The sequence below is a fragment of the Fringilla coelebs genome, assembly GCF_963513975.1.
Source record: "Fringilla coelebs genome assembly, chromosome: 4".
Classification (NCBI taxonomy): Eukaryota; Metazoa; Chordata; class Aves; order Passeriformes; family Fringillidae; genus Fringilla; species Fringilla coelebs.
The window spans coordinates 41782735-41805434 of NC_140032.1; the positions used below are offsets into that span (position 1 = coordinate 41782735).

Genomic DNA, 22700 nt, shown 5'->3' on the forward strand with positions numbered 1-22700 from the left:
CAGCGGCGGGGGCCACCCGCCAGCCTCCTTCTTCCCACCGACAACTTCCCGGGGCGTAAACGGCCGCGCCAGGTGCCGCCCTCGCCGTGATGGGACGGCGGGCGTGGGAGGGAGGGGGGAGCCGGCAGGCACGGCCCGGGCTGGCAGCGCGGCCGCCGAGCTGCGGGCGAGGGGAGCGCTGGTGCGAGAGCGCGGGCTGCCCGCCCCCCGCCCGCCCCCGCTGCCGGCTGACAGGTGCGCGCTCCTCCGCGGCGGCCCCGCACCGGCCCCGGCTCCTCCGACCCCCGCCCGCCGCGGCCACGGATTGTTTAGTCCTTGGGAAGTTGGTCTGGGTCCAGATTTTCCTTTGATCCTTTTTTTTTTTTTTTTTTTCTTTTTAAGAGAGAGAGGTGGGAAAAAAAAGCCAAAGGAAAACAAAACCTGGAGACACAGAAAAGGGCTCTAGGAAAAAGTTTTGGATGGGATTATGTGGAAACTACCCTGCAATTCTCCGCTGCCAGAGCAGGCTCAGTGCTGCCTTCTCCCCAGCGGCGCAGCCCGCGCCGGGCGCTGCTGAGAGACGCCCGGGCCTCGGTGCCGCGCCGCCAGTGCCTGCTGTGCCGGAGCCCCTCGCCCCGCCGGCCCAATGCTCCTCCTCGGGCTGCTCCTGCTGACATCTGCCCTGGCCGGCCGGAGGCAGGGGGCCATCGCCGAGTCCGATCTCAGCAGCAAGTTCGCCTTCTCCGGCGCCAAGGAGCAGAACGGTAAGGAGCCTCAGCGCCCGCCGCTGCGCAGCCCGGGGCAGGGCGGGGGCGGGCGCCCGGCCGGCGCGGAGCGGAGCGGAGTGGAGCTCCCCTCTCCTCCCGGCTCCTCTCCTCCCGCCGCGGGGCGGTGGGCGCGGGGGCAGCGCGGCTCTGCCCGCCGGCTCCGGGTAAAAGGGCAGCGGCTCGGCGGCCGCGGGGCCAGCCCGGCGACTCCTCTGCGGTACTTGAGGTGCAAACGTGCCCCCTTCCCGTCCACCGCCTCGCCCTACTGAAAAACCAAACGAACTGAAAAACAGCAACCTAAACCCAACAACGACCCCCGCACCTTTGTGCCCTAAATGCTTCGCTCTCGGGGGGTGGGTTTTTGTGTCTGTGCGTGAATGAGTGGTGTTTTGTACGGGCTGGAAACGAGCTAATCCTGCATAGGAAATGAGAATTACTTTCAACTTTCAAGTGTACCTGAAATGTTTAGAAAACTCTCAAATGCAAGTTCCCCTGGGCCGGGGCTGCGCAGGGCTGGAGAAAGACTCCTTTCATACAGCAAGGGCAGCTTCGGGGTGTGTAATTTGCTTAGCCTCTGAACTCCATATGATTTACATTATTCAGATTTTTAAGCGCCTTTCCTCTTGATCTGCTATTATGAAGTCATTTTTAAAGAATACTTTACAAACTGTAACGTTATATACTGCATGAAACCACACTTACTGTAGAGTATCTAAAATTAAGGCTGTTTGCATACATTCGTGGAAACCCTGGTGTTTAATGTACACGGCCGGGGGGGGGGGGGGGCGTGTGTTTGAAAAATTTAGTACTTAGCATGTCAGCTAGAACAAGCTTTCTCCCTGGGCACAAACCAACACAAAAGGCCAAGCTGGGAGCTCTCAAAACTCTCTGAACTGTAATGAAATAAAGCAGAAACGCAGATTCGAGGCTAACTCAATTCTCTCAACTTTGAACTTGGGACTCCCCAGATAAAAGTATTCTATGTTATATCTTCTAATAGAAAGTAAAGTTTCAGAGACCTCCTCGAGTGTTCTTTGAGTGGATAGAATATGCAGTGCACTAACAAATTTAAAAGGGGGAGATTAATGCTGCTGTGGCCTGTTAATGTGATGATATATGGCACCTGCAGACTGCCGGAGCTGCTGATCAAAGAGCAGCATGGGGATCAATCTCTAATCAGAGCAACTGTGAAGGGCCAGAGGAAAGTGATCAAAAGACTTAGAGACTGGGCTATTCTGACAGGAAACCAATCAGACTTTGTGCACAGTACAGGAAATTATCTGCTCTGTGTGAGAAATCACTCACTTTCTACCCCTTCCTATCCTACCTGGTGTTTAGAGGCTTTAGGGAACCAGTTTGTGACAAAATGGGCTTGGCAATTGTATACCCGTGTCTCATGGTGTTATGCTGCCTTCTCTTAAATTTGCATGGTGTGCATGTGGAGCTTATCAACACACAGAGTGTTGTCATTGCTTTGCTTTAACTTTGTCAGGACTGGAAAGAAACCTGCTATGCTGTCAGTCTCCTCTAAAAGGTTTGTTCCAGGATTCCAGGATAACGCAGCTGGGCCCTGAAAGGCCTCCAGGGTGCAACAATGGGAGCACAACAGTGTAAAAGGTAGTTCATGCAGCACGGAAGCAAAACTGCTGTAAATAGGTGTGAGCATATGTGACAGTGCAAACTAGATTCTGTTCACAGATATCAGAAATGCAGCTGTCTTAGGTCAGGCTTCAACTGATTTGCAGTGAAATTTGGCATGCTCTAAGATACACTCACTACGTCTTAGAACAACTGCAAAGCCAGGGGAAATTTTATTTAAAAAAAAAAAATGCCCTGAAACTGTATTATGTGGTAGTTTATACTCAGAACTGTCCAGGTTCCTCTTGTAGCTTACTTTAAGTTTGCTTTATAGTTGTTGAATTGCAAAACTTACTTTAAAAAATTAGCACAAGTTTAGGTATAGCTAACTACCAACCTCTGACTTTTCTTAACTGATTTTAATTATTTGGGGGATCAGAAACACTAGTCCAACCAGTTCTTACTTGATTTAATTAGAGTGATTTTTACACTCTGCTGCAATCTAAAGATTGTATAGCTTTTAGCTGGAGGCAGGTTAAAACTCCCTGGAGTATGAGAATGAGATATTGCTGTTCATGTGCCAAATAATCTCTGGTCAGGAGAAAGGGAGATTTTTTAACTCACGCAGTCTACAAATAAAAATTCTGTCCTCAACTTGTAAAACTGCTAAGTGGCCAAGAAGTCTTGCAGTAGAATGGATTACAGTGTTACTCAGCTGCACACAAGGGTGCTATAGCTATTGCTTCAAGGTGATGCTGAAGATGCCTGTGACCAGTTATTCCTTCAGTGGGACTGCTTGAGTTTCAAAGGATAAAGCATGTGCTTAAGGATTAACTGATATTTACTTATTTAATAGCTGAATTATATTAAATTCAAAATTACAATTTGACTCATTTGCTAATTGTTTGCATAAGAAGCTCCCTTGGTTTTGCTGCTTAGTGAATATTATTTTGGGTGGCAATTTTCTAGTGTAAATTTTTTTTGCAATTGTAAATTAAATATTTTAGAACACAGTGTTTTGCTGGTACCTCCTGGAAATTGAGTGTGTTGGTTGTTGTGGGGCCAGTGTAGCTCCATTTGAAACCACTAAAAACTACATCCATGTTTTTTTTGCCTGCCCTCTGTTACAGTGAGATTTTCTTTTAACGGGTTTTGTTTGTAACTCTGCTCGACAGCAAGGGATTTTATGTGATTTCTGTGAAAAACTCCTATTTATATTTAATGTTTTTATTTTAGTCCACTGAATAAACAATCATCTGGAGGATCAAAGAAGTTTATGCAACAATTTTCTGGAAAGTATAGTAGTAGTAAATGGTGCATGTATTGAGGGCTCCCGTTTATCCAGGTGGATTTCATTTCTACAGTTCTTTGTCAGATTATGCTTTCAAGGGTCTTTCATACTTAGCTGGCTTTATCATTTCTCTTATGGCTCTTTGAGGTATTTACTACAATTTTTCCATATTGAAGCAAAGAGTCAAGAAAATTTGAATGCTCAGTTTCTTTTCAATCACAAAACTGAATGTCTTATATTGAATTAGATTAATTCAATGCTTAACTTCTACTTTTTTCATTTCTATCTACTTTTGACTCATGTTTTTGACATAGTATCTTCATGGTGTTTCTGTAGCTTCAGAAATATCTGAAGGAGCTATTGGTAGGTTGAGCACTGTGAATTACTTAATTCTAGTAACTTAAGTCTTAGTCTTGAGTGCACCTGCTTATGTGATGTTATAAGCTTAATCTGGATTTGATTACAACATGAGATGGCAGAAGAACCCAAGACCTGTTTTCTTGGCTGCCTTAGAAAAAGATGCAATAAATGTTTAAAGTAATTTTGCTAAGCTATCAGCTGTTACGTTTTCTATGAGAAATATGAGTGCTCCTGTAGAAAATAATGTAAAAACTACTGTTGGATGCCATAAGTAATGATGTGCACAGTTTATGTGGTGTGTACATTTCACGTGTAGTCCTGAATGACTTCAGAAGGCCGAGAACCTGAGCTCAGTTAGAAACTTACCAGGACAGATTTTCCTGCAGTCAGTTTCAAGAATGAACTGCAGTAAACAGAGTTGCTGAAGTACATCTTGGAAAACTCAAGCGCTTGATTTCTGCAATTCTGCAGCACGGGTAATGTGTCAGTCATGATCTCTCTTTTCACAGTTCTCAGATGGAATTAGGTTGGTTTTCTTCTTCCTTCACATGAATGGAAACCCCTAATAAGAAGTTTCATTAACTGAACATTTCATAATTTGTTTCTTAAGTCTTCTGAAATGGGAAAGATTTACGTAGCTTAAAAAAACCAAACCCAAAAGTATGTCCTGGAGACAGAGTTGGAAACTTGCATATTTCAGGCCATCCTTGGGAAAAGTTGGTGGATGCAGCTCCAACTGAGTGAGTAGCTGAAGTGCCAGAGGAGGATTCTCTCATCACCTCGAGGTGTGTGTGGCCTGCCACACACACAGAGGATTCCCTGCTTTGTGTATGTCCAGAGAGAGCTCCCAGTTAATTCAGGGAGCAGGACAGCTTCACAACAAAGGGTTTCTGATTAAGTTCCTTTAATTTGGGCTGAACATCAGGAAAATGTGGGGATGTCTGAGTGGTGCAGCACGTTGAATCCTTACAGACAGGAATGTCAGTCCTTTTGCTTGAAAGCAGAAATAAAATTTGACTGCAAAATTCTCTCTTATAACTGAAGATACTTTATCATGGTGTGATGCCACTTCCACTGGCTCATGTTGAATTGAGGAGTGCCAGCACAGCCTGTTGACTTCTGCTGGCTAACATAAATTGTCTTAGTTTTGAGAAGATCAGGAAGAATAATAGATAAGCCGTGTCATCTAAAGGGAAGCTTGATAGCAATGCAGTTTTTTTTCAAGTCAAATCTATTTCCGCCTAGTCCAAGGCTTGTTTTGAAATGTTTTAAAGCTGTTTTCCTGGAAAGTAGTGAGTTACAGCACATCCTCTTGCGATTTTAAGCAGAAGATTGTGGCAAATTAGAGAAGCTGTTCAACACAACAACAAATTGCAGAGGAAGAAAGTTTTTAAAATGTTTTTTTTTTGTGTTTGTAGTTGACTTCTGGCATATTGTTTGCCATTCAGCAGAGTGATGCTTGGGACTTCTCCTTAGGCCTGTTGCTTCTCTGTTTCTTCTGTTAGGTAAAATAAGGGTTTTAAAAGCACAGACTTTTTACTCCTTGTCTCAAATATGTAGTCATTCCAACCTGTCCATGTATTTCTTTAGGGTTGGAATGGAATTTAGTGTAAAATGGAGTCTTGAATGGAATTTAGTGTCAAATCTTATTTTTGCATTAACTAGTTATTATTAAGTTTGTAGATTGGACTTCAAAGCTTTGTCATATTATTTGGGGGGGGGGGGGGGGGGGGGGTCAGAGACATCTATATTGCCAAAGAGCTTATGTTCAACTTTAAACATAATGTCTTTTATATCTTAGAGCTTTGTCCAGACCCTTTGAGTCTTAATTATTACATAGTCAACATGTAATAGCAAAGTACTGGTTTACATCATACAGCAGGGGTTGTGAATTATAGCAGTGGTTTTGGGGGTTTCTGAGTCTGTTGGGTGGTTGCTGCTTTTGGTTTTTGCTATGTCTGGCAGTTCCTGGTTACTAGAAAGAGGATGTGCTGAGCAAGCCCACTTCCCTTTTTGGGAAATGAGCCTCTTCAATTGCTTTATAGATAGATCTTGGCTTTATTAGAGAGCCATGCCTTTGCTTTTTAGTCCCAAAGTGCATGCCATGGGAAATACACTTCTTGGTGGGTAAGCGTCTTAAGAATTGGCCTGTACAGATGTAGTCTTTTAGCAGAAACCAGTGTCACTTAGAAAAAGTTACTGGAACAGAAAGGAAATAGAGCTTACACATAGAAACATAGTTATTTTAGTAGCACTTAAGTATCTGTATGAGTGCTTTGTTTCAGAGTTTCTGAGAAATGAATTGCATGTTAAGACTTTCTCAGCCCTGTCATTCCCTTTTGGGAAGAACTTTTGCAGCTTGTATTTGAATGTAAAATGCTTTTATTTAAGGAAGTAAGTGAAAATTCATAATATGTTGTTGTGAAGCAAAAATATCAATTGGTGTTTTGAAGGGGCTTTCTTAGACTGTAGGATGTTATTTTAAGGTGACAAAGCTTGGAAAATTTGTTCCTGGCTCCAATAATAGACGTCCTAGCCTTAGGGTTGGTTCATCTGTCTTCTGATCACCTCTTCTTCTCATTCTGCTGAGATTTTTCAAAGAAATCTTTGGTGTTACATTGGGCTATTTGTGTTTAATTTCATAATGCTACAGCATACTAAGCAGTCTTCTTATGTGTGAAGGTACCTCATCTTTACAAAGCACGTGTACAATAACAACTCACTGCATTTCCATAACTTATTCAGTTTCCACAGCAGTTGTTTGGCTGGGTGACAAAAGGCAGGACTCTGGATGCTCTGGGAGAAAGTCTTACACACAGAGAGTATAAGAACTATTAAAAAACTAGTATAAACAAAGGAGAAAGCCCAGCTAATTCCTTGATCTCCTGCAAGCCTTCTGCAAGCCTAGGGTTTGCAAGTGCTGTTTTTTTTCTGATCTTAATTGGTTTTCTTCCAGCTATTCCATCTTTGCTGAGCATGCCCTCAATTTTGGACTTCAGTGTTCTCCCTGCGTAGGCATGACCTAATGTTTGCCCTGGGCTCGGAGCCTGCTTGGCTTCTTGCCACAAGTGCTGTGAGTGTGTGCCACCCCCAAGCCATGGCAGTGTGCTTTCACCTTTGCTGACCAGACCCTCATGTGAGCTGGCTGCAGCTGATGTTAAAAGAACTCCTCAGCTGTTTAGCTAAGTCTCTTTGAGCCCCTGGATTATTATTCCCGTTCTCGTGGGCTAATTTAAGACTATGCAGGTTAACTCTGCAGTGAGGATCTTCACAGTAATGGTTGCTGCTTTTGTTGTCAGAATTTTATTTTCTTTCTGCCATTTTTATATGCACATGCTTGGAGCTGGGGAAAGAGGATATGAATTTAATTGCCTTTAATACAGTATAGGCAGAAAGAGAAACAAAATAAGAAAATTTTCAAAGGTTATTTCCCATGAAGTGGCATCCTTTTGTATGACTGAGAATGAGAGTTGCAAGGGAATAATCAATAACACCTTTTTCTTTTCCTGTGGCAATGTGCCTTTTAGTGAATTAATCCTCATAAATTATTCATTAAACTTGCCATTTTGCGGTAAATTCATGGAAGGTATCATTATAAACATGGATGTTTCAAGGAGGTTCTTCTAGGCTGAAGGTCACCTCTGTTCCTACCTCCCTGAAAGAGCAAAACACTGAAATTTCTCATTGAATTAGTTAAAACTGGTTATTAACTGCACTAAAAGAGCATGCAGGCATGGCTTAGTTTGATCCCTGTTGTGCTGATTTCTCCACATGAAGTGGAGGGTACCACTGATCCTGAATAAAGCTTGGGAAAGGCAGGCAGGCCAGGGCTTTCCTTTGGTCACACATGGTGGCTGGAATTCAAAATCTTTGGTTTTAATTTTTTAGGGCTTGGTTTTTCTAGATGAACAGTGCTGTTGGTTGGGTACCTATCCTAATGTGTTCCCTGTGATACAGCAGTGCTACTCAAGGAAAGCAGGAGAGGTCTTCCTAGTTTCAGCAAATGTCCAGCATAGACAGTGATAATTTTGGGTGCTGGATCCCTTATCACCCCTATGTGGCTTTTCTTGGAACCTTAATCTGTCTGTCCCAGAAAAATCAAAGAATATCTTGGGAAGAGGAAACAATGCTGCTTGTGTTTTCTGTACAGTTAATTCATTTTTACATTGCTGCTGCTGTAGTATTCTTATTATGAATTGGCAATTAATCATGTAGGAAGGTGGGTGGGCAAGGAGTTAGATGCTGCAATTAATTAGGGAATTGGTCCTGTGAGTTGATAAATGGGCTTCAAATGAGGTTCAGGCAGTAAAGGAGGGCTGCCCTTTTTGTAGTTTCAATATTCTACATCTTCAAACCCTTATTCAGTTTGGCACATATCAGCAAGGTTGTAAGTTTCTGTGTGTGTAAAATACTAGGAAGTGTCACGTTTGAAGAGTAGTTTACACTGGAAAAATGATTTTGGAGATGCTCTTAGCACACCTTCCCTGTCAATCTGTAGCTCCTAATTTCTCTATACCTCTTTTTCAGCATTATTTGCTTAAAAGCAAATGAAGTGGGAAAGTGACCTTGCTGGAAGAGGTACTTATTTCTGAATTAATGTTCAGTACCACTTTTATCAATTGTTATCTTTAGTCTTTTTCACAGAACTCAGTTGTCTAGTCTTTTAGTTATCTAGGCAGCTTCATTGGATGAGCTATTGTATGACATCATCTAGAATATCTAAGTTTTATTCTTATTATTTTCTATTTTATTACTTTTTCTCCCCCAGTGTAATTCTCTGTGTAACCATCCAACTGTGCTCACCCTTGTTCCAAACAATCCAAGGCACTAGTCCTAGGGGCTCTGAGTTCCTCCCTGGATTGACAAGGAAACCAGCGCTCATTTTATGCAGTAGTTAAACATTAGAAAAGACATATGGCACAGGAAATTCTTTTGCTGTGTGTGAAGGTATGGCATTTCCAAACTGGGAGTGTTGTTCTGACTATTCCACCGGTAGTGGAGAGTTATATGAGGCCACTTCCATCTGCAGAGAATCTGTTTCCCTTGCTTGTGGTTCTGGGGCTCATTCAAATGCTCTAAAACAAAATAAAAGGAATGGATGTAATAACTTCTTTATGGAAAAGTCATAAAAAGCTACAGGGCCGTGTAAACAAATTGGGTCATTTACAAGATGTTTAAGTGATGGATATTCAGTCCAAATTCAAAGGTGTGGATTAGGTTTTTACAGTCATCTCGACTGAATTTTGCCCTCAACAAGATTTTCTTTCTCTGCCAGGAATGCCTTTGACACTACAGGTGACAAATTTTCAGAAAAAGTGTTTTCAAACATTTCAGTGCATTCAGAGTACAGCCAAGATGTAGGAGAACAATTCAGTACTGTGATTTGTTATTTTTCTAGGTGAATGGGGAGCCTTTCTTAATCTTCATGGTTACACTGTGAAGCCGTAATGGAACTTTGTAGTATTCCCAGGGAAAATCAACTAAAAGAGTTTCCCTTCTGGATTCAAACATGCCTGAACTAATTACAAAGCAACCCCTTTGGCTCTCTGCTCTGTCAGTATAAATAGGTTTGCCCAGAAGAGCAGTGACTGGGATCCAAGCTAAGCTGTGTTAGTCACAGAAACGTGTGTCGTATCTCATTGAAGCGCTGAACGTCTTATCCATGGTGTGCCAGCTCGCAAGGCCCTCCTGACTCACTTCATCACGTGTTGGAGAGGAGTGCAAAATAAGACTTCTGCATGTGGAGATGCATTCTGTGGGTCATTTATTTGCTTTGATGTAAATATAAGCCCAAGGATGGACAGTTTTCTCACATTTGGGGGAGGGATATTGGTGCTAGCTACTATGGGGTGCTTCCCTTCTCATGAGATGTGCTTGCTCTCTGACTCCCAAAGCAACCTCAGTTACCTTTCATAACTCTTCATGCATTAAAATCTGCAGATCATTTCAGAAAGAAACTAACTTTGCTAAGCAGAAGTCTGGAGTTAGTAGTAACTAACTGTACATGGGTGAGGCTCTCTATTTGTGTATACGGCGTTAAATAATGTTGATGTATCTCTTTTATGCTTGATAATGTGCCTGTGAAACTAACAGTTGTTACCTGGAAAATGTGTCTGTGTGATTATGCAGCGTTTGAAGAAGTCCTTCAGAAAGTGAATTAAATAAATGTTGCATCAGACAGTGTCAAGTGTCAAAGGTTTATATATATTATTGACAATTTGTGTTTCAAAAATAAGTTTTGGGTAAGAGATCTATCTTAATATTTCAAGGCTTCCATGTCTTACTATTTAGTTGGTCTGTTGTTGCACAGGGAGGTTCATACCTACCACCATTGCTGTTGCTTGTGAAACTACAATGGATCTGAAAGGGAGGTAAAACCTCTTAACTGATGGCTAACAAGTAATGGCTCCAAAACAAACATGATCTGTATAAAAGGAGATTCTACAGCTGGATTTGACCTTGCCTATTGTTTTAAAATATGGCTAAAGATTTTTGATGGCCTTGCTTTCTTCGTGTCATTCAAAAATCCCAGGCCCAAGGTGTACTGCATTTTTTATAGGCAGACTGTAGTCTGAAACTTCAAATACTCTAAAAATTTCTGCTAGGCACTCACTATATTTCTCACAGTTCTTGCTGTGTGAGTACTTATGAGAAGTCCCAGAGTACTTGCCTGTAGTGCTAATGCAGCCTTGAGTTCCTTTTGAACAGAGATTGAATTTGTGACAGTTGAGTCTTTCAGCAATCCTTACCTATCTGCCTAAGAGCTTTTATAAAGACTGGAATAAGATGCTGAGAACAGCCTTTTTTTTCTTTTTCTTTTGTTTCTTCCTTGGGAATCTTTATTCTATACCTGTTCTCAGTACCTGCAAGAACTGGTGTGTGTAGTGCTGGCATAGAGTTTGAGTTCAGTAATTTTCATTTGAAGAGAGACTACTGAGATTGTCTTTGATGTTACCTAACACCTCAGGAGTGCCACACCTCGGCAGAGTATGACAGTAAAGAGAGCTCTGTTGCTTAAATACTTACCTGATTTGCAAAATTTTCATATTGCTTGTGGGGAAAAAGATGGTTTTGTATAGTTGTCAGGTAGAAAGATAAACATGTTTCTCAAGTGTGTGCCTGCCTTATCAGCGAGAATCTTACAAAACTCTGATGGGCCTCATTTGTCAAGATGCATGTGGAGGTTGGTGTAGTGGTAATACCCAATGAAGGAGCAGTGAAATGTTTCCAACTGGTTATTGCTTTTAACATAGTCAAATCAAATGAAAACTCTGTAGTTTGAAAGAAAGCAAGAATTGAGAATCTCTTGTTTTAAGCTGGCTTGGGCAGGCAATGGTGAATATTGGAGCTAAAAGTATTTGGAATGAATTTAAGGTGGGCTATCAGTGTGTTAATAGGTCCTAAAACATTCAATATATGGTGTAGAGTTTTAATAGTAATCTTTTATGTTTACATGGAGATCAACTAATGCTGGGTAGCATGGCAATATTTACATTTTATTTTCCTGGTTTTGGGTTTGGGAAGAATGGAATCTTCTCTGCTCTTCTGCATGTCAACTGTTCTTAAAATAATTTAATTCCAGGCAATAGTGGCTGTTGTACATGTGTATCATCAGCCACAGCCAAGCTGCACATTGAGCTCTCTGCTCCACAGAGGGATAATGTGTGGCTGCAGAGGGTTCACAGCATCTGGTTTTGGAATTTGTGTGTACCCAGATGTTGCTACTGAGTACAGAATATAGGAGCTATTGGTTTCTCAGCCCTGATTCCCTAGCCCTACTCTAGGATCTTCAAAACCAACTTTGTAATAGGTAGGAGTTTTTTTGTTTGGCTTTTTTTTTTTTAATTTTTCAAGTGCATGATCATGTATTTATTAGTAGCTAATTTATTAAAAACTATTTTAATTGCTGTCTCTACTACAATCCCTTGGTTGATTTAAGACTTCAGAGTCAACTAAAATATAATTCTTTTCAGAGGTAGCTGGTTTTTCTCAGTTTCATTTTCCTTTCTCTTGTTTTGCTGAATATTCATTACTTAGAAGCTCAAAGTCTACTCTAAAAGATATCTTGTAACATACTTAAATAAAGCAAGCTGTTATCAAAAATATTAATTTCTGTCCCTGCTTTAGTCAAATCCTTAACATAAAAGCAGTTCTAAAGTTGCTAATTTCTGTAAAGTATGCTATTATATCTACTAGCAATTTGTTATGTGTATTAAGTACGTGCACTTTTTTTATAAATAGTGTGTTACCAGCTGACTAGCTCTAATCCCTGAACTTCCCCACTGACTGTACTTTGGATGGGATAGATGTAAAAGATGCAAAGATGTATTGTGGAGTTGTTCCCTAAGATACACCAAAGGGCTTGACCTTCAATGAGGAATTCCATTGAAGTTGGGAAGTGATTTGATCTAGTAAGAATGAAAAAATTACATGATACACATTTGCAAGATCAAGACCTTGTCATTAATTCAAAGCCTGGAAAAGGGAAACATCTTGATGACTTCTTTTTCAGATTTTTGATTACGTCCACTAAATGTGAAATAAAACTCAGCAATTGTGTTCATGTTTGCTATGTTGGCTGTGCCTGTCTAGCTATAAAAATTATTAACTGCATCTGAATTACTTCTTATCTGAAAAAAAGCCCAACTAATAATGGTTAAAGTGTAATAAAGTTTATTTATGTAAAATAGTATTAGAAAGATAAAAGCTAATCATGCTTTCATATTTTGAGTTTTATTTTCTTTTATGGCTTTCTTATACTCAGTAAGCTAATCCAAGCTGGATGCTGAACAGGATCTCTACTCCATTTACAGTAAAATACTCATGGACAGATATGAATATCTGTGCTCTTGTTAAAAATTTGATAAAACTGTAACAAACCCCCCCCACGCTTCTGCCTCTATGGCAAGGGAGAAATGCTCTTTTTTGCTGTTTGCAGAATAGTTGAACAACATTGGATGCCTTAAAGCATAAGGAAGTGGTATATGTTGAGAGGTAGAGACAGAAATGTGAAGGAAGTCTGTGTTGAAAGTCAACAAGAGAAGAAACCAAGATACTGTGACAACACTGCGTGGAAATTGTTTTTCTCTTTTTTTCCTTTCTGTAGTAGAAGAATGAACAAAAGTGCTCCAGCACAGAAGCTCTTCTTTGATGATTACTGAATGAGGTTAATTATTTTTTTCATCCTGTTGTGCATGAGGAATTGTTTTGATACTTCTAGATTGTTATCACCTGATTTTTCCATCATGTAGAAAGGGGAGTTTGGAAGATTTTTCACTGGACATGAAGCTGTAAACAGCAAAAGCAGTGATCAGTTCATAAACACTGCAATATACTGGCTTGGTTTGTCCTCAGCATTGCTGACAGCTCTTTTTGGTGGGCTGTTCCTCAAAACATGGGGTGTGTATGGTGTTGGTGGTTTAAACATGTAGGTAATCAGGGCTCATATCCCAGGAGTGAAGAAAGAAACATTCTTTCAGCTGTTACAATTTTTTCACGCTAAAACATTTTTCAGCGTCATGTAAGCATTTATATGTCTGATTAACTAAAGATAAAGTAGCAGATGCTTAGGCTTTTTATCAATATTGGATTCATAACATGAGCAATCTCTGTTTTCCTGTGGTTTTTTTCTGGTGCACCAAAATTAAGAGATCAGACATGGCCTTTCAAATTGTGTGTCTTCTGTGTGGCTTTCAGGGATGGCTTTGTACCAATACTTGCCATTATTTTAAACAAGAGCAAATTGTAATACTTCTAAAATCAAGAACAGAGCATTTTAAAAATGAACCCTCATGGCAATTAGGAAATCATAGGTCTCTGTGAAAATTATCACTATATTTGCTTTTCTGGCATGTGCTTATGCTGCCACTGGGAGCTTGATCCTTAAAGGCAGAGGATAGAATGTTAAAAACTTCTCCGTGGTACCTTGGGGCCAATATAGAGTCACTGCAACTTTTTGTTTTGTTTTGTTTTTTGTTATCCTGACACTTTTTAAGCAATATTTTTCATAACACTTGAAATGCTTCTAAAGGTAAATAAATTTGCATCCAAGGCTTCTCTTCTTCTCTTCTTTCTAATTTTTTTTTTTTTTTAATGTATGTGTGTGTGCATTTTGAAAGGTTTTTTAAAATAAACTGAGCCCTTAGGTAAAAGTGTGCAAACCAGACAGTGGGGAGAAGGTTGCTTTTTGGGTTAGAAAGGTCAGCATCTTGCACCTGCCAAAAACATTTTGATCAGAAATGGTTAGATGTGTATTTATATAGGGATGGGGAAAACAGGAGGAAGAGGAGCTTTGGTAATTTCTCTGCCTGTGAACAGCCCTGGAGCCTCTGGAACCACCTTTAGCAGAAATTAGAGTTATAATGGTGGGCATCAGGCTTTGAGTGCTCAGCTGGCATCTGCTTTGTCTCAGTTGGAAAGGGCTAGAGGGAAAGGTCTTGCATCCGACTGGAGTTCTCTGGGGTGCAGTTCCTGAAGACTGAACAAAACAAAACTTATCAGTCCTTCTGTTCAGGATGACTTGATAACAAAGAATGCCCCATAGACCCAATGGGATTATTTGCTCACAGGCCCAAGATGTTTATGTCACTGCTACCTTTGGTAGCAAACAGTAGAGAAGCACCATAAGAAAGATGGTTTAATAAAATGGCACCCACTAAAATACCATATCTGGTAAATAATTTTTCTCTAGATCTTTTCCATGAAAGATATTGATGGTTTTTAGCCAGGCAATGTGAATTAATGCTTTCTCTTCAGTAGAGGAGGAGATGCTGCTGAGATGCTGTCTTTTGCAGTTCCATAAATTCTGTGTTTAAAAATAGTGACCGTAACAAGGCAAAGGTAGTAATACTATACAGATTTTAAGAGTGTCTGTTATCAAACAAGGTCAAAGAAACTACTTTCATTCTCTGACAATTACGTTTGTGTTTTATTTTTAAGGTGGATAACCTTATTTTTAAAATTCTTCCTGCTCTGGAATTTCCTTCAGCTCCACAACTGAAGCCTTCTGCATGTAATTCAGCTTCGCTGAATTTTATTCCTTTATTAATAGAGCATCTGGTACATTGTTTCTAGGTGCAATATTTTCCCTACTTCTTCAGACCTCTATTTACAAATACCAGTGCAAATAAGCAATATTACATTCAAAATGATTGTGTCCAGAAAATAACTCTCTAAATAGCTTCAGATATTTACTTGTCTTTTTTAAGGTAAAGTAAAATATTTCTATGTTGTTAATTTCTGAGGTTAGGAATAATTATTTTTTCTTTTCATAGCTTTCTCATAATTCGCTTTAGAATTTTGCCGTCTTGATCTCTCTGCAGGTCATCTAACGATGAAGATGCCACCTCCAACAATTGTATTCATATGCAATTTAAATATGCACCTTTCAAGCTGTAGCTGTGTATTAGGCTTTAGGTAGTGTCAACAACTATGTTGAAGCACTTGCAGAAATCTTCCAGGATCATGAAGACCTTTTTATTTATTGCTGCCTTGAGGCAAAAATGTTGCCAGGGACTTCATTTAACGACAGTCTCTGTGTGTGACACTTCTGTTGTATTTCTTGGCATCATTCATGTAGTGACAAAGCATGAGCAGCCAGCAGCTGAAAACACAAGGCTGAGGTTCTGTTCTTGTATCTTTGTTGGAATTAGGTTTAGCTACTGCCTGAGTATGCTTTCAAAGAAATATGGTGTTAGATGAGGAGGGTTTGAAGACTGTGCTGGTCTTCCATCTGTGTTGGTACTGGAGGGGATGTGAAGGCTCTTCTTTAATTGTTTGTGAGGGTTTTGTTGCTTGTTTTGTTATGTTTTTGCCTTTCTCTCTCCCCATTCGTGCTGGAGGGTGACACTGTGACTGACATCCCCTATTGCTTGCTGCAGGTTAGCACGCTGTTTTGACCAAAATGAGACTGGAGAATTGCTTTTGGTCCCCATAAATTCCTTTGCAAACACTAAATTTTCTTGCTCTACAGTAATGTCTGTAATTAGAGAAACCTTTTATTAACTACTTTGAGGTTCTTATCTCCCATTTGCATCTGTTAAGAATGTAGTTGCTCTTCTGTTGCCCAGCTTTATGCAACTTTGCATCGGTTTTAATATTTTTTGAGATGTTTACATTGAAGATGTGACTAAATAGTAGATTTGTTAAATTTCATTTTTAACTTGGGGAGACTGTAGGAACCAGGGCTTGAAAACAGAACTAAAAATCTTTGAGAAAGAGAAGAGAAATGGAACAGAATTATGGGCAGAAAAATTGCAAAGTTTACTCAGACATGACTCCTATTTACCAATAAAAAATTAAATAAGAATTATCAGTTTACCTTGTAAATATGGATATTTTTAAAGAAGTAAAACTTAGTGGTGGGTAGCTTATATAATTAATATTAGTCTGAGGAGAATTCAAGGAAAAATATTGTTGATTGTACTCAAAAAGAAGTGCTTTGTGTTTGAGATGAAACAATTTTATTAAAGGTAGGCAAGGCAAGGTAATTAAAGATATAGAATAATATGTGAATTTTGAATATCATCAAGTGGTAATGAGGCCAAAAGGAAGAGATAAGGTTAGGTATAATGCTGTGATCTCAAGACTGTAGATTAAAAGAAAGCACTAGTAATGAAACCAGTGTGCCAAGGCAATTCCCTGAGAAAGTTCTAGAAGGTAATAGCAGCCATTCCAGGCCAAATTAAAGGAATAGTTGGCTCAGTGTGTTTTGCTTGACAATACCCAGTGAGGAATGCAACAATGGTTGCCTGGACTATTCTCCTGCCTCCCAGTGTTGTAGGAGTCAGAAATTTTTATGAGCTGCAGGCAGAATTTGGGTGTTTTGTAGCCCAAGGGATTTTTGACATCTTGAAAACTTTTTCTATTTAGAGTTTCTAGCGAGGAAGCTTAACCACATAACTGATAAATATCTTATTTTGGCTGTTTCATGCCCACTGTTGGATCATTTTATTCAGTATCATCTTGCTCTTTGGTTTTGCCATGATTTTTAGATTTGATCAGCTATTGTGGAACCTCAGCTAGCAGCTTCTCCAAGCCTTGTTCTCTTGCAGAGTGTTTGTGTTTGCCTGTAGCAAATATGCACAGGTGTATGTGCAAAAATGCAGATAAAGCATGTATCTTCTGGTATTTCAAGTATCAAAAAATACTGGGAAGCAGTATTCAATATATGAGAAGACCCTGGATTTACACAGTAATAATGTTTTCTCTAGTTTTTCCATGCTTTTGCTTCAAGTTCCTAATATTCAGGTTTTCCTCTCAGATGTGTAGTCCTGTCCCAGTAGGACAGACAGCAGCTCTGCACATGGGAAAGATGCTCAGAAATTGCTCTGTGTTGTGCTCAGATCTGGAAGCTTTAGAGACTGCAGTGAGTCAAAGCTATAAATTTCACAGGATCAAGACATTTCAATGTTCCACTTCAAGTATATCATTGTTAATATGGGTAAAAGATGCTGTAAATCAGGTGGTGACTAAAAATGGAAAGTAAACTTTCTCAAGTGTTCTTTCCTAGTGTCAGGTTGTGGTGTCAAGCGGTGTTCTGTTTGTTTTGGCCTTGGTTTTCTTCCCATTGACATTTGTTTCATTTGTAAACCTTCATGGTCAGAATCTATTCCTCCGTTATGCCTCTGCCTAAGAAGAGCAGAGACTAAGGGTTTGGGTTTTTTTAGTCCTTGCTGATTATTTTAGATACTAGTTTGATGGAGAACCTGCCTCTGGGGATAAGCAGGGTTCTTCAGTGTGGACAATGATATTAAGATAGGAGTTGCAAAGGAGTTGCTGGTCTCCCATGCTGTTCCTTGCCTTATTTTAGACTTGAATTTTGTTTGTTTACTGTTGAGTTTCTCTCATGAGGTAGCCCCACCTTTGTCTACCTTGATGTGGGAATTGTGATTGATTTCCACTGCCCCCTCCTCTTAAACAGAATATTTTCTAGGGTTTCTTACATGAAGAAAAATATATTTTTGAATACTTCACCTAACTATCTTTCACTTTTTGATTGAGTCAGCATTTGGATGCTATTCTCCATTTAGGAATAGGGGTTCTGACTGCAACCAAAATAAAAAATAATCTTAGGAAAGTAAATTGTTAGAGAACTTGTGTACTTCTGGTTTGTTCTGTGCTCTGAAGTTCCAGTTATTATGCATGGAATAAGTAACACCTACTCAAATGAAAATCCTCCCCAACCTCATCAGGTAGACATGACAAGAACTAGGTGCTTATTTTCTAGTAGTATTTTTAAAATCTGCAGTTCTAGAAGATGACATGGCACTATTTTGTTTTAATTGTCAAATTGAAAGTCACCTTTAAATTTACCCTGGAAAATTATTTGTGATTTATTTTGACATAATTTAGAAGAATCGTTTTCACGACTGCCTTTTATAGTTAGAGAGAGCCTATCCATTGAACTATTATTTGTTTTGTTTTTTTCTATCTAATGGATTTTGGGAGAATGAATGAATTCTGCAATCATGAGCAGCCTAATGCATGCTCTGCTGAAATTTGGATGACCCTGTGAAGTGAAGCCTGCAGTGAGCCCAGCCAGGTCCTTGGTAGGCAGTGCTAAGAGCAGGGCCTGGCATCCATGAGGACGGTGCCAGTGCCACGCTGCTTGCCAGGGGCTCTTGTCTGCTGGAAACCCTTCCCAAGGGAAAAGCTGCTTGCTGTGAGATTCATTTCTTGGTTGCTGCTGGCTCCAGTACTGATCTCTTGAGCATTTTCCCCAGGTCTCCTGTCTCTGCCTTAGGAAGGTGTAAAGGTATTGGGGGAGGAATGAGGGGAAATAGATGTTTGGAGCACAGCCTGAAAACCACGATTCATATTCAGGCAATATTTTCTGACCTTATTCGCTGCAATCATTAGACATTTATGAAAATACAGGCTGAAGTGGTACCATGCCAGACAAAATGTACTAGAAAATAGAAATCTCAGATCAAGTTGCTAGTACTTCCTTTTCTGGCTGGCTTTCAACAGTGCCTGTGAGCGCAAAGGAATGGCATGTATTTATACGTTTGTAAATAAGATCCCACACATTTTCCGCTTGAGAGCATGCACTCGGACCTTTTATGGTCAGGAAGGGGTGTTTCCCTCTGTCTGTGAGCTGCCCAGAGAACTACACATTTCCAAGTATGCAGTTCAGAAACTTACTGCTAATACTTTGTAAACTTCAGTTTAAATAAAGCAGTTTGGGGGATTAAAGGCAAAAAAGTAACATTTTTCTTTTTCCCAGTAGTAAAATACTTTAAGATAAACAGGTTAGCAAAAAGCATCAATTACAAAACATAATTTGCTTCATCCAGGTTTACTTATAAAAATAGCACTTAAATCAAGCTCTCATGACTGCATGTCCTCTTTTCAAAATGTCTATTTATCAAGAGATTCAGTTGATAATGTCTTTTTAAAATATCTAAAACTCTTTCTAGATACTCAGCGTCAGTTGATCATAATGGGGCAATAGTATCTAGCAATAATATTCCTAGGGAAAAAAGCCTCACAAACCAACACAAATTCATCTTGATGAAATGGAAATATTTCAGAAATAGTAGTTGCTTGTAGGCCTATTTCACCTATCAAAGAAATTTTGATTCAATTTGAATGATCTCCAGCTCTGTAAGATGAATGCAGGGCACTTAAATGTCACTGTCAAAAAGTATCATTGTCTCGAGAAGGCACAAATAAAATAATTGTGTAGCAATTTAGCTGCAGAGAGCATAATAAATATATTCTTTCTTTCTTGTGAAATGGTAAAGTGTTTTATGGAACCTGTGATGTGCCCTACAAAACGTGTCCAGGTGGGGTTTAATTTTCCATCAGCTGTTTTGGAAACTGCAAATAGTCTGAAGCTATAGGACAGTTGGAAACACTTGAAATATGCTGCAAGAGCTAGAGGATTTTTTTTAGCTATTCAAACAGTTTTTAGTTCTTATGCCATGATGCACACAGTACTCCACTCTAGCTTTTATACTAAAAAAGTTTTAAATAAATTTACTTTAAAGTGGTCACTTGCTGTCTTCTGATTAATCAGAAAAAACCTCTTTGGTACCTCCTGGAAAAAAAGAATTCCTACAGGAAGTAGAATAATCACTTTTGAATGCTAAAAGGGGTAGGTTTCAAAATTCCCACTCAGTTTCCCAAAGATGCATTGTACCACATGTATCTTTGTACAGTGCGATGTGAAAGTTGCCATGGAAGTGTTTTTCATTTCAGGACTGTTTAATTTGGTAAAAGCAAAATGACAGCAAGCTGAACATTTTAATGACATATATGTCATATGAGCTAAGAAGGTATTTTCAATTACAGTAGTTTTAGGTGTTTTAAATATTCAGCTTCAAATCAAGATAAAGTCTTTGGGAAGCTCAGGGTTTTTTCCTACTCAGAAAAGATGAATTGTATGTAATAGCCAGTTCCCTTTCACGTGGGCTCCCTTTGGTCATACCATTCTGCAAAGGCAGAATTGGTGCAGTTAACTTCATAGAGGTCTAAATTTGCAGTCAGTGGAGACATCCATAAAGAATTTGGCTTAAAAATTTGCGAGTGGGCTGTGTGTAAGTTCTCAGAATCGGTCCATACAAGTAGGAATTCAGACAATCAAGATTACCTGGCAGAGGCTTTCATAATATAGAGAGCTTTCTCTCCAAGGCCATGTTCTTGCATTGACTGGTGCTATGTAATCTGTGAAAATATGTAACCCCACCACAGACGAACCAAGAAAGTAATTCCTGTTCCAAAGAAGTAAAAACCAGTGGCATAGCAGAGTTTCTAGGGCACTTGCTCAACTTAAGTCTTTGCTACTTTGTGTAGGCCTAGAAATCCCAGTGCCACTAGTTAATTAGTGGTGTAATCCTGAACTTTGCTCAGCCAGAGGCAAGCAAAGCTATTATTTAAGTGGAAATAAGTGAGCAGGATTAAAACAGAGAAAATTGGGCCTCAAGGGGATCAAGTGTATTCTTAGAATTCAATTGTTGTCACTTAATGTGTTTAATTATCTCTCGATTCACAGGGCATGCCATGTGCAATTAGCTGGAGTTACAAATAACTAATCCACAAATTTTTGAGTAAAAGCTGCCTTTTGATGTTAGACTAAACTATGTCTTCTATGAAGTATTACTCTAGAAACCAGGACACCATCTTTTTATTTTCCTGTCTCCTTTAGTTTTTATTTCTCCTGCTTCCTTATATCAGTTTAATTACTTTTTGTGCTCTTTCCCCATTTCTAGCTGCCTGTTGTTATTGGTATCATTATGTGGTATGGGTTATTTTCTCCTCTGTTTGATTTTGTAGTTGTTGCTGGTTAGTGATGTCATTGCTGAAGGCATGACCTAGGTGACTTCTCAAAGGTCTTACTGACCTCTCTTTTCTTTCCTGATTGCACATTAAACTTGTTCCTCTGTTGGCCATACTCAGTATCATGGAGCTGATTCATGTTTCAGGTGTGAATCTCATGCATGGCTTAGTAGACAGGAGCTGATTCTCCTGTTTTGATATGTTGTGAGCACTTAGATCCTGATCAGGAAACTCTTCAGAGGGACTCTGTGCTGAAAGATCAGCTCTGGAGTCAGAGTGAGGAGCATCTTACAGATTCAGATCTGTTTCTTCTGCTCCATGACTAGCGATAATTAAACTGTAAAGATATGATCAAATTAGGTGTTTTGATGTAACAGCCTGTGCATTATAACTGCATACTCAAATTTGGCTACAAAATAGTAATTTGAACCTGACTACCCATGTAAAGTATCAGATGTCATATTAAACTGCAGAGCCATGTTGTTTTGCATCTTATCTGTGGTTTTTTTAATGGGCTCTGTGCATGTAACATCAGTTTTTGCTCTGAACTACACAAAAATTTGTTTGGTTGCTTAAAGGCTACCACTGGCTTTGAATGATATTGAACCAGATGGTATCCTCCATTACCACTGAAGCTGAAAACATGGTATGGAGGGAATAAAGGAACAAAAGTCTGCAGTTGTAGAATCATCAATGAAAATTACCAAAGACAAAACCTTTCTGTGATTCAAAGCCTTGTTAAAAATTCTGGCGGCTCTTTCCAAACTAAGCTGACAGGAAAGCTATGTTTGTAAGCCTGGGATATTTGTGGAAGCTGTGGTTGTGATGGCAGCAAAGGGTTAACGTTCAGTCTTTATTTTCAGATATTTTCACCTTTAAAGCAGCAGGTCATTAGTTTTTATGTGCCATGGTTGTTGGTTTTATATCTGAAATTAGGAAAGGAATAATTCCTAGCTGTCAGAGCCCTGAAATTGTTTGCACCATCAAAAAAGCTGAATGCAGTTTTTGTGATGACCATGTATGCAGTGCTATTGTTCTTCCCAATAGAAATGTGATCTGCTTTTAAGTACAGCTTCAGGATAGTCTTAACAGTCTTTTTATTGTCATTGTGGTTAGCTATCAGAAGTCTTGTATTTGAGTGAGGAGAAGGTAATCCAAAACCTTCCTTAATAACAGGAAATATTTGCCATTTCACCTCCAATACAAAAGAATTCATGTTTGCTGAAAAGCTGGGTCCTTCTAAAGGTCAAAACTGTGGAGCTGTTGCATCCTCTGCTTTCACAGCTCCTTTCAGTTTTGTCTGTTTAGAGTCAACCTCTTCTGCATTCCCACCAGATAGTGATTGGTTTGGATTTTTGTGGTGTGGGTGGGCTTTTTCTTACTGTGTGTGGGGTTTTTAATGGGATGCAGAAAAATGGTATGAAAATAGGGTTTTAAAGGTTTTG

At 39.6% G+C, this 22700-nt stretch overlaps 1 protein-coding gene across 1 annotated transcript in view; it reads left to right on the top strand.

Moving 5' to 3' along the window:
* Positions 1-221: 221 nt before the first annotated feature.
* PDGFC (platelet derived growth factor C) overlaps positions 222-22700 on the top strand; it is a 122277-nt gene continuing 99798 nt past the window's right edge. The window contains exon 1 of the mRNA XM_084204348.1: positions 222-743. Coding sequence (XP_084060474.1) covers positions 626-743 — 118 coding nt within the window. The 5' untranslated portion in view covers positions 222-625. The remainder of the gene's footprint in view (positions 744-22700) is intronic.